Raw genomic sequence first — 17,207 nt, 5'->3', positions numbered from 1 at the left:
CAAGCATAGCACAGGCAGCAGCCTATTTCTACTCAGTGCAAAAACCTGGTAGATTAATTTTTAAATAAAGACAAGTTACTTTCAGGATGCAGACTTCTGTATGTTAAATTTGATGCACTAAAATTAATCAGAACTGATAAAATACCATGCGTTACTAAAACTTTCTGATACAGCCTTACAGCACATTAACTGAGCCAGTGACAGTTGAGATGAGTGTACTCCCTAGAGCTCCACTTAAAATTGAAGTTAAATTTAATTTACAGGTTACAGCCACAGATCTTTTAGCTTTTTCACATATGGCTTACCTGAAGGAAAGAATTAATTGCTAGTTTTATAAGCCAATTTCTCTACCTCTGTTAAGTTGTACAATTCCATAATATGCCCAACAAGTTTTTGCTCCATTTCAGAGTTTAGTTTAAATACAAGTTAATAATATAGTGGATACCAGTAATAAGATGACAAGTTTCTTCTAACACATTCTATCACAATAAAAAGCCATGCCAGCTTTTCACTGCCCTGCACTCTGAATTTTGAATGCTGTGACAGAAAACTGAATGCCAATTAAAACTTGGCTGCCTAATGATTAATTTACTTAGAACTTTGACTTGTGCAGCTGCAATCACAGGCATTCTCTCAGAAAGCATAATTGTGTGGATAGCAGTTTGGCAGTTATTTTAGGAAAAGGACTAACATTAGAATGCTCACTTAAGAAAAATCATAGGAGGAAAGTCCAACTTTGCCCCTACTCTTTCCTTCTATATTTATACTCCCACGCTTCACTTTTAATTCACCTCCTGCTCTATAAGCATTAATTAACCATTCTATCTTGCCATGTGAAAACTGAAAAAAAAACCCAGCATCTGTTTTATCTGTGAAGTTTTGTATCACTTTATAGTAACAGGACTAGAAACTCAGCCAACTTAGGCCATGGTTAGATTAGCTTTGGAAAGCATCAAGAAGTTCCTCATATCCCAGGTATCCTATATCAGCTAGAAGTCAGTCTAGCCACAATTTGAGGGGTGCTGAAAAAGGTTGAAAAAGAGTTATGCAGATAACTGGCCACTTCAGCAAAGGAGGTAGTAAAAGTGTACATTTTTCATCACTTCCATCTAGAACCCATGGATTTCAGGAAGTAGGGCTCTTACTCCAAATCTTTTTGTTGGGGTAAAGGGGAATCAGGAAGCTAGCAGTTCCTGGTTCCTCAAGGTGGCTAGAGACTTCCCGCTTGTCAGTTCAGTTCCATATTTAAGCCATAACACCGGAGATGGATCCAGGGAGAGGGAAATTTTAGGTCTCTCTGCCACCCCAAAGGACTTGCAAGTCAGCATTAGAGGCATTTTGGATGGAAGCACCCCCATCATTTGTTTTGTGTGCAGGGAAAAATGATTTTCTTTGGTCTAGTGGCAGAAATAGCTAGGGGTTGAGGACTCCCCTAATGGTAGATCTGAATTTTTAGGTCCAAGCAATTGAAGGAGGGTAACCTAGTTAAACAAAAGACTAAGCAGAAATAAGAACTAGGTGGAGTAGCATATTTCAGCCAGCAAGCCAGAAGAATAACACTGTATCTTGTAGTAACAATGGTCAAACAACAAACCTTTTTTTAAGAAAAAAAAGTGTGCAAGGTCAATATCCAGTACTTGTACTTTAACTGCACACTCCATGGCCAATTTCTTTCCCAGTTCCATTACAGAGCTCACCATGACACTTTTTGCTAGACATCCAACATAACTTAAAAAACTAAAAAAATTGGACAAACTTAACAAGAACTAATTAAAACAAAAAACTTAAGTGAATTTAAAAATACCAGTTTAGAGAAAAAACATCTTTATTATTAACCAGGTTTTTGCACTGGATTATGTGCCTATTGGCCCAACCTGCTGGATAACATCTACACAATGCTTCTTTCATGTTTCAAGAATTGAAAATAACTGTACAAGGTTAAAGTACAAAAGTACACAAGACAGTGGACACGAAATATCCATGTATGAGTTTACCCCGTCTGCTGCTTTGTTTGAAAAGTAAAATTTTGAACTAAAAAATACTGTCCTTCTATAGTTCTGTCAAGTTTAATGGAAGTGGGTATAACCTGATTACAACACTAACACCAGTATCACTGATCTGATATTTACAAAAAAATTGTACTTTTTCAATAAATTAAAGTCAATGCAACACCCATGCAAGCTAGAAGGCTAGCTTTTTGGTGAACAAGGACCCAACATCAGAACAAGAATCTTCCACAAAGTCCCAAACTTTAAAATCACATCTTTCAAACTGCATCCATTCCTCGCATGGAAGATGTAAACCCCAATCCCATTCCTCTTTGTGTGTGGGTCTGTGATCTTGCCATCTCATACTGGGCATCCAAATTTCTGAATACTTCTTCCTGTTGCTTCAGAGTTTTATAACTTTCTTCATCAACTGAACTACAGCCAGCTTCATCCTCACTCTAGAGATCAGACAAAAAGAAATTAGTTATAAATGTTTTAAATGCAATAACTAGCATTTTCATACACTGTACCTGTTTTACAGCTACACAAGATGTACTTTTTACTCTGATGTACTTAGAGGCTGGGAGTAATTGTCATCAAAAGTATTAAACATGCTCATGAGAACACTCAAATATAATGTGTAATTTATAGAAATAATTATGCAAGTTCCTGTCATTTGATACTCATTACACACAATCAACATTTTGCTCAACTTTTAAAAAAAGGCAGACAAATTAACCTGATCAACATTTGGATGTAACTAGTATGAAGTCAGAGATGAAATCCCACGGAAATTGGAATATTTCTACTTTACCAGTCTAGCTATCACTTGAGGGCTGCTTGTATATTTTTAAATTTCTCATGAATGGTTACAGGGAAACTACCATCCTAAAATTAATTCAAACACAAATTTGGAAAATATTTACTAACTGCACGGTCCACACCTAGACTATGAAGTGAGCCAAGTTAAAGCATAGTGCTTTTTCCCATCCCCAGACCGGTTTGTTAGCCAGAAACACCAGAAAGCAAATTCAAAAACTTCTGAATTCTCTGAGAAATATTTCTGATTGAAGTCACTAGCATCTTAATCTGAATTCAAGTTGATCTTGAAACCGTGAATACCAAGTTTTTAACCACTTTAGCACCAGAAATTGGCAACATTAGCCTTAAAATATGTTCTTTCAAGGATTAAAGTATTCCATGATACAGAAATAGCTCTAACCACAAGTAGGGATTGCCTTACCTTAATGCCCATTAACTTTCTAAATTTGACATTTTGGTCCTTGTTTCCAAAATTCAATTTTTCCCATATTTCCGCAGACTGCGATTTATCCTAAAAAAAATAGGACAGATTACATTAAGATTAAAAGCTTTTATAGAAAGTTTCCAACAATATTACAACTGAGGTAGTAACAAACAGATAGAAAGTGCCACTAAGGATCTATCCAGTGGAGTATGTGTAACAGTGTTCTCCACTGCTTCCTGGAAGATTCTCTACTTCAATTTTCAGCGTAGCATTTGCATTCTTGGCATGGGGCACATCATGAAAGAATTTACCCCCCTCACATTGGGTTGCACCAAAAGAAGTTCTGACCATCATCTGAACAAGTACAATAACTTCCAACAAGCTCCAGAGTTTGATTAATAAATAATTTCTCCAGATAATGGTTACTGCTCTGTAAAAACAGGTGGCCACTGAATAACCTCACCCTGAAGATCTTTGTTACAACAGAGCTAACAGCACAGGCTAATTTAACTTTGCATACTTTGTATTATGTCCTCTGGCAGGGGTTTCCTGAACTCAGAGATATCAGAGCCTGATATTCCATTATGTTCTTCAGTCCAAAAATGTAGCTTATAATAATGTAGAATATAAGTGAACACAAGCAACATCATTCAGTTTAGTTCAGCTTGAGACTGCAGCAAGTAATACACTTTGAAACTATTAAGTATAAGATGCTTCTGATTAAATGATTTCATGAAAATACTAAGAATGGGTGAGAGGGGCAAGAGGGAATTACCCCTTCCTTTTTGCCTTGCCAGAGCATTTTTCGTTTTTTCTCTTGTTCAGCAAACTTCATTGGATTGACTGCTGCTGGGTTATAATAACTAGGTACAGCTATTCCAGTCTCTGCCAGTGCTTTTGCTTGCAATGCGGCCATTTGAGCTGCCATGGCTATTTGAGGAGTGACTTGTGTTCCTGATGCCAAAAGAGCAGCAACATTGATGACAGAACCTCCAGTAGCAGCAGCTGCTGAAGAAAGAAAGGATAAAAGAAAATTAAATACGAAAGTTTTGAACGTTTTTCACATACAAGGAGTAAGTTACAATTTTAACCTCTAAATCCCTTGATTGGAAACAAATAGGAATATGTCTGGATGTGATGCAAAATGCATTTGATAGAATAGCTAAAGTTTCCTAAAAATTGGAAGTTTCCCAGGAATTTTGACAAAACAGCAGTCAGTTAAACTGCACTTTGTAATGTAACCACAAGAAATCATCTCATTTTGTTGTAATACTTTGTATTTCAGAGTCAAGGTAAAATATTCCCTTGTTCTCTAGCTGCCAATACACGATCCAAGTTACAATTCTTAACTAGTAAAAGAAAAAAAGGCCAAATATTACCTGGTTTGGGAAAACTGCTTAACCTACGGTTAACAAGCAACTCTTACTTTCTCCATAGGTTACTCTGCACCCAGTAACAGTTCATAAAGAATTACCTGCAGCCATCTCCTGTTGTTTCTGCTTTTCAACCATTTCTTTTTCTCTCTGTTCTTGCAATTTCTTTGCTCTTTCCAACCTACAAATAAGTGACATGAGGAATAATTGATTTACACACAATTAACATGCCAAAGACTAACAAAAACTGGTATGCTTGCATACAAATAGCTGTTTATTGAAGTAAAGTCATAGACTGAGCAGGAATTTTTATTATGCACAAACGTCCTGAAACACTGTTTAGAAAGTTTTGGGGAAAAAAAAAAATACATTTAAAAAAATTTACAGGGAGCAACAAAATGGTACATCTCCACCCCCACTACTAAACATTATAAAACAGAACAATGCACAATTATAAGCCAGCAATGAATTAATGACCTCAATCCATTTCCATGTGGACGTGCTGTCCAAATCCCAAGATATTATAACTGGTGTAAACTGGCTGGGTCTTCCAGATAAGAGACTTGCATTTGACAAAATGGCACAGGGAATCCTGTACTGTCACACTATTTGTTTTATCCGTAGTTGGCAATAGAAAGTACTTCAGTTCATTCTGTAAGATTGGTTAAGAATTTTTTTTAAGTTGGGAGAAAAAAAAATTAAAAAAAAAAAAGCATCAGCCTCCCAACTTACACCAGTTGAACCAAAGTATTGAACTAAAAATTGAGTTGCATGCACAAAGGAATACTACACAATTCATTAAGATCAGGAAACCATTCACTCTTTAGTGATGCATCCAACTCCAGTAATATCCAAATACATATTCTTGAAATGTTTCTATTTTAAAAAGCAATAAACAGAGCAAATTCTAGAAGTGTGCTATAAATAAAAATAAGATTAGCCTGTGGAAGGGTTCTGCATACTTTTAACATTCAAGAAGTAAATTTTCTTTGAGGGAATTCAGCAAAGTATTTTCTGTTAATCAGCTTAGTCTGTAGCTCCAGAAAATGCAGACCAGTTGCTGATCTTCAGCTTCTGATTACCATGGGCATTCGTATATATGCATGCACTCCAGCATCAGGCGTTTTTAAAAGTGCCCAGTGGTGCACTGCATGCATTTGTATAAGTGGCAAAATGCACATCAGCACTGAGAAAATGGCAGCAGCGCACTTTTGAACTAAAACACATCCAAGGTGATGTGCATGTTGCCATTTATACAAATGCATACGATGCAGTGCCAGGCGTATCAGCTCACATGCAGAGCAGACAAGTGTATGTGTATAAATGCCTCACGGTATTTTGCTATATCGCTCTAGTCACTCACCACAGCCACTCTAGTCACTCCCTGTACTTGGGAACAAAGACTGCCCCTTATTCCTAATGCACTTTTGTGGAATCACATTGCCACCCCTCCTTACCCCCAACACATTCTTTCTTACTTGGGAACAAACTATAGCAGAATGGCAATGGCTGACAAATATAGCTCTTCTAAATTACTTTCTGTTATTTGCACACTACAAATTTATAACTGAGCTACCAATCAGAAACAAACAGAAGTCAAACATTTATGTAAAGCTCAGTGTCAACAGCAAAACTAAACTCAAGATCAGAGTCTTCAGCTGGAGTAAATTCCTTATTTGTGATGCAGCTTCTACATATGTGCAAGCTGGGACTGACAGAAATGTGTTTAATTTTTTTTTTTGTATCGCTTGCCAACATATTAGCATCATTTAAACAGGGGTGATGGCCCCACCCACTGTTCCTTCCAAGAGCTTGAAGGGCTATATTTTTGCTACCCCTTATTTAAACAAAAATAAATGTATTACCTTCTGGCCAGAGCTTCCTGTGCATCCATTGCTGTGTTTCGTCCCCTAAAGGGTGGAGGACTTGGACTCCGGCTATGACTCCTGCTGAACCTTCGTGGTTTTTCAATTCTTTTCTTTCTTTCTCTGTAAATGATCATTTTATGAAGTCACCAAAACAATGAGGCTACATATAACTTAATATTAAATTATCTACGACTAGTCATCTTTCAATGTCTCCCCAAAGGTGTGTTCAAACATTAAAATACTGAACATGTAATTGGAAGTATCAGTATTATTTATACTGTACACACAACTATGAAATATGATTCTCTGAAAAGCACATTTAAGTTATGGACTACTTGGGCAACTAAAAACATTAATGCTACATGAGCTTCTCTAACAAGTCCCTGGCCTCCCACTAAATAACATACATTTCTGATACTATCAAATCTTCCCAGACATGTTTCAACAGTGCATCACTACTCCTCCTCCTATACCATATTATTGATAACCAAATTTTAAGAGAACAAGGTAAGTCTATATATATATATATATATATATATACATATATACACACACACACACACACACACACACACACACACACTGCTCTGCATTTGAAATAGTATTCAATTAGCAAAAGCTTTGCTAGACTGAAAAACCTCACTTTTTTCTACAGTTGCTACTTCAGATAGTTTAATTTTTATTCTTATTCAGATAGTTTAATTTGCTTGCTGAAAACAAAGTCTGTTTTGGAGTTTACATATCAGTGAAGGGGTGGGAATCATTAAAATATAAAAAAATTCAAAGTGATACTGAATAATTTCCACATTTGACACAAACAGCCCAGAGTAAGTTACACCTTCATTGAGAACTAATATTTTCCACTACCCATATTCTGCCCTCAGCAAAAAAAACCCAACAAGTTTATAAATTCTTTAATAAAGTATCAGTAGGGATGTATGCATCATGAAGTGCACATCCGGCTACATTCCTCAGTCTACTTAACAGGCAGTGCTTGCTGAAACTAGCAAATGGATAAAACAACAGAATTCTATATGATCTTAAAAGATAAAAATCTGTTGAACACTTCCTACATGTTATTAACAGTATCGCAACAGTGCCCAATGTTTCTAATAGACCATGTACCTGGAAATGCTAAACTGCGGTAATACTAAAACAGTCACTATGTGATTTAAAATGATTATCTGAATTACAAAGAAAGAAGAAACCAGAACAGGACATCACAGGAGACTGAGGGAACAGTTTCACATCGAAGATTCACATGCATATTTTTTCCTCACCTGTTGAGCACCACTCATATTAAATTAAGTCAAACATCCTTGTAAAACGCATTCACAATCCAATAAGAAACACTTAAACATGTAACGTATTAAGAACATACAGAATACAAAACTTACCGGCTTCTACTCCTAGTCCTACTTCTGCTTCTAGTCCTATGTCTGTGTCTAGATCTTGATCTAGAACGAGATCTTACACGCCGCTTTCTCTCTCTGCTTCGAGATCGTGACTTTTTTCTGTCACGGCTTCTACTACGATGACGTCTGAAACACATATCCCAAATACTTACAAATTCTTGAGGGCCTGTTCTGACTTCTACTTAAACCCTTACTGAAAGAGTACATAATCGTTTTAGCTCATCTATAGAAAACATTTCCCAAAATAAAAATTACTAGAAAATTTTTAAGTGAGGAAAGCACGGGATGAGAAACAAAACATGACAGAATATGTATAAGAAAGCCACCACATGCATTTAGAACTTTGTATATCATTAAGTAACGTTGAATTCATCAGTTATTTACAGAGTATGAATGTCTGGAGTAGCTCAAAGAACTGAGTGCATCAGAACAATACAGGAGTCCTACATTTCAGCAATCTCTCCTAAAAACATCAGTTCTTGATAAATTAAGGATAGGAACTTTAAAGGGCCACATATGGAAAAAAAGAATGTTGACATAAGGAGGAGACCATGTACAAGGGAACATTTATAAAATATATATTCACTGTACTAGTTTGCATTTGGATTAATTTTAGATACCTTGACTATCCAGCCTTAGGCCAAGTAAATGCAGAAAAAATCTTGACTAACAGTGCATGCAGTATACAGAGTGCAATCTTGCCACTGTGGCTTTAACAATATGCAAAAATCTCTTTTTTAAATTGCAGACAATTTATTTGTATATGGAAAAATCTAAAACAAAAATAGTTTATTTTTGACAACACAATTAGAAAAAAGAACAATTGCTGAATATAGATACCTTACCTTTCACGAGACCTGGATCTTGAATGACTTCTACCTCTTGATGATTTTCTGTCTTTGCGCTTATTATGTCTGTCCTCACCATTTTCTGATGAATTTAGACTGTCTCTCCCCTTGTCAGAAGAATGTTCTTTGTCATTATGGTCCTCAGATTTGTGTTTCTTGGAGGACTTCTCTTTGGACTCGTGTCTTCTTGCCTGTTTTAAGAAGAAGTTGGTTCTTTCAGGAAAATAGTGCAACAAAGAGAGTTAGTATGGGTATCAGAAGATAAAAATGATATGTTGTGATGCAACATTAGTAACCTTAGGAGCGTGCCTCAAGAATGATGGCTATTTTACTTAACACCGCCAACTACCTAATGTTGCAGATGCACACTATCATTTTTAAAACATGTTTTTGGCTCCCCACTTTCTAAACTATCTTTAAGACTCCCATGAGAGCACTGTTATACTGTTTCCTGATACAAGTTCACAATACTGCAATGAAAAGGGTAACCATTTTCAGTTACTTGTTACTCCATCTATCCTGGAGCAGTAATAAAAAGTATCTAACATGTTCCTGTCTCTACAAGTTATCTATTACATGTATAGACACACATACATACATAATAATGTGTCTAGAGCCACACCATTTTACACAAGCTTTTTTTAATCCATACGTATAACCATCATAAATTAAGTAGCATCACTGATTCAAACTAATATATTAAACTTCCCCATTAAAAAAGTGTTTATAAAAACATACAAGGTTGACATCCTTGTTTTCCATTCTTAAAACATTCAAGCTTCACTTTGAGGTCTCACACTTCAAATTAAACTAAAATGATACCCTGTTATGCTCTACTGCAACTTTTTTCTGCAGTGCCTTTTTATTAAAAGCAGACTCATTCCTTTTATAGCTGCAGTGCCTGGAGTACTCTGCAAGGTCAGTTCTTATTTTTGCCTAGGCTTTCTGTGGAACCTAAGCTATGACATCAACAGCTCTTAATATATCCAATTAATTTTGTACGGTTTCTTGTTTGAACTACTGCAGACCACTTAAGTCTTGGTTTCCACATAAAGGGTTAAAAACAACTTAATAAATACGAAATGTTGGCTCCTCAGTGGGAGCTAGTGGTCCTCGCTGCTACTGCAGCCCAGCCTTGTAGCCCATCTGGAGGCAGGGAGGAATGAAGGGCAGCAAACAAGTTGGCAGCTGCCCCCTTGTCCCTCCTCCCCCTCCTAAGGCCATTCTGCCAATCGGTGCCTGGGAGAGGGGCCACTGAAGCACATCCGGGAAATATCTGTGGAATTTATGCATGCCATGGACTAACCTGTGAAAATTGTTTAGTTTCTCCGTGATTTAAGTAGACCCCTAAAGAATATACAGCAAGTCTATGTATATGCCAGCAGTTTAGAATCCAGGTTCACCTAGATCTGCCCTGATCTAATGTTGCATATTTAAGCACCTCTCCCACAACCACCAAATTATTAGTTAAGACACAAGTCTGATAGAGATTGGTCATAATTAGAAAGTACCAAGTTTTTAATATTCTCTCAACCAAATCTCTCCAACTAAACTTGGGCTGGTATATTTTATATTCCAGACATATACAAGAGAGTTCTTCTCATAATTGTGTGCATGTCTAATATTAAAGACAGACATGTCTTCTTTGCCTTTTTTCTCAGCAATGTTTCCTTTAATTCACTAAACAGTTAGTGAAATCTGATATATACATGCAATTAAGTCAACAGCTGTTTGTTTTTAAATGTTCGCTACCTACAGGAATTAATTTCAAAGCATGCAATTTAAGTAAGATATTTTGACCTACACATTCAAAGAAGCTTTAGCCTTGGGCCATTCAAAAGTTTAAAAAAATTGCAAATTCAAGTGAAAAAAAATGAAATAAAAAAAGCATTCAGCAAGATTCTAACAAGTTATTTTTCACTCAATTAAAAAGATGTAAAAGTTTCACTTAGCCCTAATATGGCAATAATTACAAGTGAAAGAAAACTTTCTGAACCTAAGAATGAGAGTTTCTTTTTGATCAGTCTTCTAGACACACACTTAGTAATAAACACCATTATATCCCATAAAGGATTTAAGATATTTTTAAGGGAAATGAGAGTTTGAATGACTAATAGTTACCTTATCATGAAGTAGGCTTATATTTTTGCTATCTGAGTCTGCAGCGTCTTCAGTTCAGTCTCTTCGCGCATTAGCACGCTGAGTATGATTTATTATAGAAATGTTATCATGTGATCTAAACAATATAGTCAATTTTACAAAAACTCTCCTACATCATTTTTTTTTTTTTTTTTTTAACAGAGCTTCCATTGGAATGAGGAAAGGAGAAGTTCCAGACCCACATTACAAGTTTTACGAGTTCCCCATCTACCCAACCTGTTCTTGCCCCACATAACTTAGCTTCTCTTCTGGCTATTTCTGCTGCTCCTTGCTTGTTTGTTTGATCTCTTCTCCGATGAGTAAGCCAGTTATCTCCAATGTATCATTGTTGATGCCTTTTTCTCATTCCCCTTGCCCTAAGGTTATTTTTCTTATTTTATTTTTTAAAGAGAGCTTTTGCTATTGCAATTTCTAGGCGACTTGCTGACATCGGAAAGGCTGCAGCAGTCTTTAAAATTCAAAACGACAAACAGAGCTTAGCCACTGGGGAATTTTACTTATTTCGTTTTAAAAGAATTATTCTCAGGTAGATGGGTATCTAACACTGAAGTCCTGAGCAGTGGTCAGGAATCAGAAGACCAAAGGCCTTTGGTTAATGGAAGCTCTGCGAGACAGTCACCAAGAATACCAATTATATTTCTCCATTTGAAAAGCTCATTTTGCTGTTTCCACAAAAAGAAAACTAAAGTTACTAGATTCTGAATGTACTTTTGCTATTAACTATTACCTTCTTGTCAAAATGATGGCTTCAATCATGCTTCGCTAGGACAGGTACTCCATGCCCATTTAAGTTTATGCGTTCCAATTTTTTGTACTTACCATTAAGTCACTTTTATATAAAAGTTTACACATGTGCAATATTACAAGATACTTTTAAAGAAGTATTGTACAATTACCTAAGCACTACAAAGTGTTAATTACCTCTTTGCTTCTGCTCCGACTTCTGTGTTTTCTTCCTTCATTATCTGGAAAAGAAAATGTTTATTATTCATCAGATAACTATGAGCCCTTAAAGACTACAATGGTCTAGTATTGTTAATATGAATTTAAGCTGCATCTATTTATTGCACTTCTTCCCCCACCTCCTTGCCAAGGCAAGAACAAAAGGTTAAAGATATGTACTTTGCTAGCATAACAATGATATTTTAAATCTACTAGATTAGAGAAGTTCTTAAAATTTTTTTCATTACTACTACAATTTCTTCTTTGCATTTTATTCAACTCTAATGGGGAAAGACTAGCCTGTTTCACACTTCCATACTCATGTATTGGAAAGAACTCTTTAAATGTTGGATAGAAACCACATGGGAAAAAGTGGAATAACCCACATGTGCCCAATTAAAACAGAAATATATATGAGATTTCCTAATTATTTATGCTATTTTGTGCATCTCCAAAAGAGAAATACCAACTGATCATTTAGAAGATTTTTTTGTTGAAGCACATATTAAATGCAAATGCAAATATTAAAATTTGCAGTTTAATAGAACAAAAAAACCCCCCAAAATTTAAAATTACTTTAAATTCAATATTAACTTAATACTAAACTTCCCCAATCTGGCACCATACGAGAGCAACTTTCCCCAAAACTATATTAAGAGAGATTCAGGTTCTGCAAGGATGCGTTTTTATGCTTTTTGTTCTACAGTATTTTCAAATGATGCATTGAACTATAAGAAATAAAATACAGAGAGTTTTAACTAATTATTTGCCACTTTACTTCTACATGATTTCCACAGTATCACCAGGATGAAGTTCACACATTTTTGCTAGAATCCACCAAGAACTGGCACAAGAAAGTTAGCTTGCCTTACTTGGATGCTTTCATGTTACCCAGTTACAATAATATATTATCTCAAAAAATCTGAAGTCTGGGACTGCCATATGATAGGATTGTGCAGTCCACTGTAATTAAAACTGAACCAATTACAGCAACATTCCTTAGCAGTGAGCCATACCTGATTTTCGTTTTCTTTCCCTTGATCGTGAACGTGATCTTGAGTAATGATGTTTTGAGGTTCTAGGAGAATTAGATGCATCTGACTGTTCCTTTTTCTTCTCTCTCTCTGGAGATGACTTTTCTGCAGCTATTCCATCTCGTTCAGTATCACTACCCTAGATGGGCAGAAGAAAATATTATAAAGTTTAAGTACAGAAATCTCTTTGGTTCTGAAAAAAATCACGGACAGTCTAGCACTGAAGAATGATTTCTTTTCACCATAGCACTCTTTTAATAACTAAACAAATATCTGTTTAAAAATAGAATGTTTTAGGATATTTAACATTTTTATTAAGGTAACAATATGAATAGAATTTTGCCTCATTGACATTTGTATGCTAATTATATAGTGAAAGACTAGTTTATCAAGAGCTGTTACAGACTAGCACCCAGAACAGAATTAATAGCTTCACCCCAAACCAGCTCATCTGTAAAAAGAACTCGTTTGTAAAAGCAGAATTTACCATTTTCAGGTTTTTGGGGTTTTTTTTTTAAATTTCAGTTATAAAATGCAGTGTGAAGCAAAGCCTACCGTGCCAACCTTATAGACTTTTCTCCAAATAGCGTCTATGTATTCAAATACTATTTATGTAAGTTCATATCTCAAAAGTTACTGCTCATGGATAATGCTGTCCATACATGGCTGACTAAATGACATTACAGATTAGGGTATTACAGCTAGGACACTGCTGTACATCAATGTTCAATTAATGGTGAGATAGGAATCAAGCACAAAGTTATTACACATTTTCTGTATGATAACTTTGTGGCTTATTCCTTGTTTTATGACACCATTAATTGCTGAGGGCTCTCAGCCACTGGAGTGCATGGTGTACCTCTGCAGCTGGGAACCCAGATCAGCTGATAAGACTCCCAGCCATGGGAGCTTCCTGCTTGCCAGTGGTGCAGGGGGATCACAATCCCAGGCTCCCCCTGTACCAACAGTAAGGCATGATGGGATCAGAGGCTGGACTTCACCATCATGCCTCTTGCCATGTACGTGTGGCATGGCAAGAAGCACAATTGTGGGGATCTTGCATCAGATCCACTGTGCCTTTACTTGCACAACTGCCAGGGGTCTTAAAGTCCTCCAAGCCATCCTACTATAACTGTCAATCTTATAGTAGCACTGTCTCAATGACCACCATAATAAATCTGATTAAGACTGCAAGGCCACACTTTCCCTCATCTTCTCTTAATTTTATTGTTAATTCCACAAACGGATCTTGGTATATAAAAAAATTCAAACTGAGCTCTCTTCTCACAGTTGACCAACACGTAAAACACATTCTATAATGACAGACGATGCTGTTATTGACTCTTTGCAATATCATTGGTTTCTGTGCCTTTGAACAGATGAATTGAAAGCATATGCAAAACCACCGAAGACAAATGAGTTAGTTGCAGGTCTCATTAAAGGGCATAATTTGGCTTGCAAAATATGTTACTCATGAAAGGGAGAATAATCTGACTAAGTACGTACACAGGGAGTTAGAAAAAACATTTTTAACTTGCAAACTGAGAAAACAGACATGGAAATCAATAACATGATAAATAAAGCACATCAGTTAGGGTTTTTTAAGGTTTCAATCTCTGGATAGAAAAATATTTTAAAGAAGGGTTAGTTGTTCTGACTACCCATTAGAAACTTTGTTATTTTGCATACACGATGGGTTTTCTAGGATAGTCCTGTAACTACAACCATCTCTCCTAATATTCACATTTCACTTGCTAATATTCATCCCACCCAGGCTGCTAATTTTTTTGTACCGCTTTTCCTTCCATCGTAGACTCTTGGCACAATTCTAGTAACTAGGCCTAAAGTGAAAAGTAAGGCAAAGGGGTCATTATTTTTACACAATCATGGTAACAATACTACCAAGCTCTTACATAGAACTTATGGTAACCATGAAGTAGATTTTGTGCTTGCAACATACTGGTGGTAATTGTTCTTTTTTGTACAGGGATGCAAACATACAGAAATCATATATAGAAAACGATCAACAAGAAATGCCATCTAGGAATTGGCTACACCAGGGGTGGGCAATTATTTTGGGTGGAGGGCCACTTACTGAGTTTTGGCAAGCAATCGAGGGCTGCATGATAGGCAGCCAGGGGCAGATAAATATTAATTTTATAAATTTTTTAGGGGCCCCATGGGCCGGATAGAATGTCCTGGCGGGCCGCATTTTGCCCACCCCTGGTCTACACATTATTGAAGCAATATACTGCATGATACCTCTCTATAGTTATAGCTCTATAGCTGAGTGTGTCACAGATAAGTGACAGAAATCAGAAATAAAAGTGAGTGGTCCCCTCATTTATCATCCTACCAGTCCCAGTTATCCTGGGCATCCCACAACTCCAAAGTTAATTTCTCCATTTCATTTTTGTCCCTCTCTCCTACCACTATTGCCAAAACAGCAGTTATGTGAGATGTTTCAACACAGGTACACATGGTTTCAAAGGGCGATTCAGATCCCATTTCCTTAAGATGGGAGAGGGAAGGGGATGAAACCCAGACAGTTTTAATTAGCTGTCTTTTTTCATATCAATAAGCAATGGCCAGTAGAAAGTGAACCTGTTGGACCAATTTCCAACTCATTACAGTCTTACTACTCATTTCTGACATCATTCCTTATTACTATCTAGCTGGGCTGCAACAAAGACTCTTCTATACTAAGCAGAAAGGTTCAAACCCAGAAATAAAACATGCACCTACTTATAACTACACACAATGAAGACAAATAAATGGGACTATTCACAATAGGCAAGGTATGTGCCAAGACCAGGGTTGAATTGCAAGAGTCCTTCACCTTTTATCAAAAAATGCAATTAGCTCTGGGTCAGTCATCAAATCATTTACTGGGTCAGACTCTGGGTCCATGTTGCCCAGTGTCTTGTCACACAGCAGGTGCTGTCTGGGGGGCTCTGCTCACTGTCCCCCCTTGCAAAACAGGGATGAGAGTGATGGTCCGCATGTCCTTTGCGCTAATAAATTAGCTCTTTCCTTAGTGGACTCCCTTTTTAAGGGAGCTTACAGGTGTTCGTGGCAGACAACAGCCAAGTAAACAGGCCTGTGTCACATAGTGGCAGACAGGCTGCTGAAAAAGGAGAGTGACCAAAGTCTAACCACAGGCTTTCCCCCCTTCCCCCCCTCCACTTGCAGCCTCCCAACATTCAAATAATAGGACATTTCAATTTGGACACTGTGCCCCCCCCCAATATCTGCTCCTAGACACTGATACCTGTCCTCCAAGAGCATGCCCAACCCCTTTTCGACTCCAGCCACACCATCACACCTGGGAGCAACCGGTCGGATTCCTCCTTGGGCGAGAAAGACCTCCCTTAGTATTAGTTTTAAACTCACTGCTAACTCCTTTCACGTCAGGAGCTAGGGGGCTGCCACCAGGAACGCCGGTTTTTGGCGAGCGCGTTTCCTTTGAGGCACCCGGCAGGGCCCCTTTCCCAGGTCTCCGCTCTGAAACGGCTTCGCTTTTTGAAAAGGGCCACTTATCAGAACAATTCAATGGGACGCGCTGCCCTTTGTACGAGCTCTGCTGGACGGGTGCCTCCACACGCGAGCGCCTGTTTTCAATGGGGAACTGGCGGCGGGAGCAAGCGTCTCCCCCCCGCTGAGCGGTGCAGGGGAGTCTCCCCCCCATGGAGAAGCGAGGTGGGGGGGCCCAAGAGGCCTCCCCCCAGTTCTTCTACAGAGACAGAAACTTCTGGAACAGGACCGCGGGGAACGGGGCGGAGCGGCGCGCCCGCCCCTCGGGCCCCATCATGGCGCCGGCTCTGAGGGGAGGCGACCGGCGCCATTTTGTGCAGCCGCGCACTCGGCTTCCCCCAGCCCGCCCGCGGCTCCCGGCAGTCCGCCCCGCAGGGGCCACCCCACGTACCGCCATGTCCTCCCCCCGCGCCGGGGGGCCGCGCTCCCCCACGCCGGCTCCTGGCTGGGACTTGGGCTCGGCGGGCGGCTGTAGCTCGGGCGCTGCCTAGCTGCAGAGGCGGCCCCGCCCGCTGGCTCCTCGGGTGCCCGGATGGAACAATGGCGCCGGTGCGGTGAGGAGCCGAAAGCACAGGGAGGGGTCGAGGTGCATTCTGGGGCGGCGGGAGGGGCGTGTTGCCTCGGCAACGGCCGCCAAGCTGGGGTGGGAGGAGAAGATTGGCGCGCGGACGTCATCTCGCGTAGCTTCGCCCCGAGGTTTCTTATCCCGCACCGCGTTCCGTAACCGCTGGAGGGAGGGGGCGTGGTTCCCGCCAATTTGAACCTGAGCGGGGTCTGAGGTGAGGGCTGAGGCTGAGTA

The 17,207-nt window shown here is 38.6% G+C and overlaps 2 protein-coding genes across 9 annotated transcripts in view; one reads left to right on the top strand and one right to left on the bottom strand.

Moving 5' to 3' along the window:
- Positions 1–1,807: 1,807 nt before the first annotated feature.
- Positions 1,808–16,938, bottom strand: RSRC2 (arginine and serine rich coiled-coil 2). Of its 6 annotated transcripts, none has more exons than XM_090063241.1 (10): positions 16,800–16,938; positions 12,857–13,013; positions 11,820–11,863; positions 8,736–8,951; positions 7,873–8,016; positions 6,473–6,595; positions 4,709–4,788; positions 4,010–4,242; positions 3,232–3,321; positions 1,808–2,446 (listed from the first exon to the last, which is right to left on the bottom strand). In XM_090063241.1, exons 2-10 carry the CDS (start codon positions 12,935–12,937, stop codon positions 2,267–2,269), a joined length of 1,191 nt encoding a protein of 396 aa, XP_089919367.1. In that variant the 5' UTR covers positions 12,938–13,013; positions 16,800–16,938; the 3' UTR covers positions 1,808–2,266. The 6 variants fall into 6 exon arrangements, with proteins under 6 accessions (XP_089919367.1, XP_089919370.1, XP_089919365.1 ...); XM_090063244.1 differs by having other exon boundaries at positions 4,010–4,239; XM_090063239.1 differs by having other exon boundaries at positions 8,736–8,929.
- Positions 16,819–17,207, top strand: part of KNTC1 (kinetochore associated 1) — a 48,723-nt gene continuing 48,334 nt past the window's right edge. The window contains exon 1 of one of the 3 annotated variants that reach the window (XM_090063229.1): positions 16,819–16,957. Coding sequence is in view for 1 of the 3 variants with exons in the window: in XM_090063227.1 (XP_089919353.1) it covers positions 16,941–16,962 (22 nt within the window). In the remaining 2 variants the exon portion in view is untranslated. Of the gene's footprint in view, positions 16,963–17,070; positions 17,188–17,207 lie in introns of those variants that run through there. The other 2 variants (XM_090063227.1, XM_090063228.1) reach the window with 2 other exon arrangements.

The sequence above is a fragment of the Crocodylus siamensis genome, chromosome 9, assembly GCF_052110815.1.
Source record: "Crocodylus siamensis isolate JL-2025a chromosome 9, ASM5211081v1, whole genome shotgun sequence".
NCBI classification, from domain to species: Eukaryota; Metazoa; Chordata; order Crocodylia; family Crocodylidae; genus Crocodylus; species Crocodylus siamensis.
Note: the sequence above shows the minus strand (reverse complement) of the source record. Positions and strands in the feature narration are given on the sequence as shown.

Excerpts from the sequence above, each read along its gene's own strand:
- RSRC2 (XM_090063239.1), bottom strand. Across the intron at positions 11,864-12,856 it reads GGAAAGAAAACGAAAATCAG|ATAATGAAGGAAGAAAACAC; the intron begins GTATGGCTCACT and ends TTTCTTTTCCAG. Across the intron at positions 4,243-4,708 it reads ACAACAGGAGATGGCTGCAG|CAGCTGCTGCTACTGGAGGT; the intron begins GTAATTCTTTAT and ends TTCTTTCTTCAG.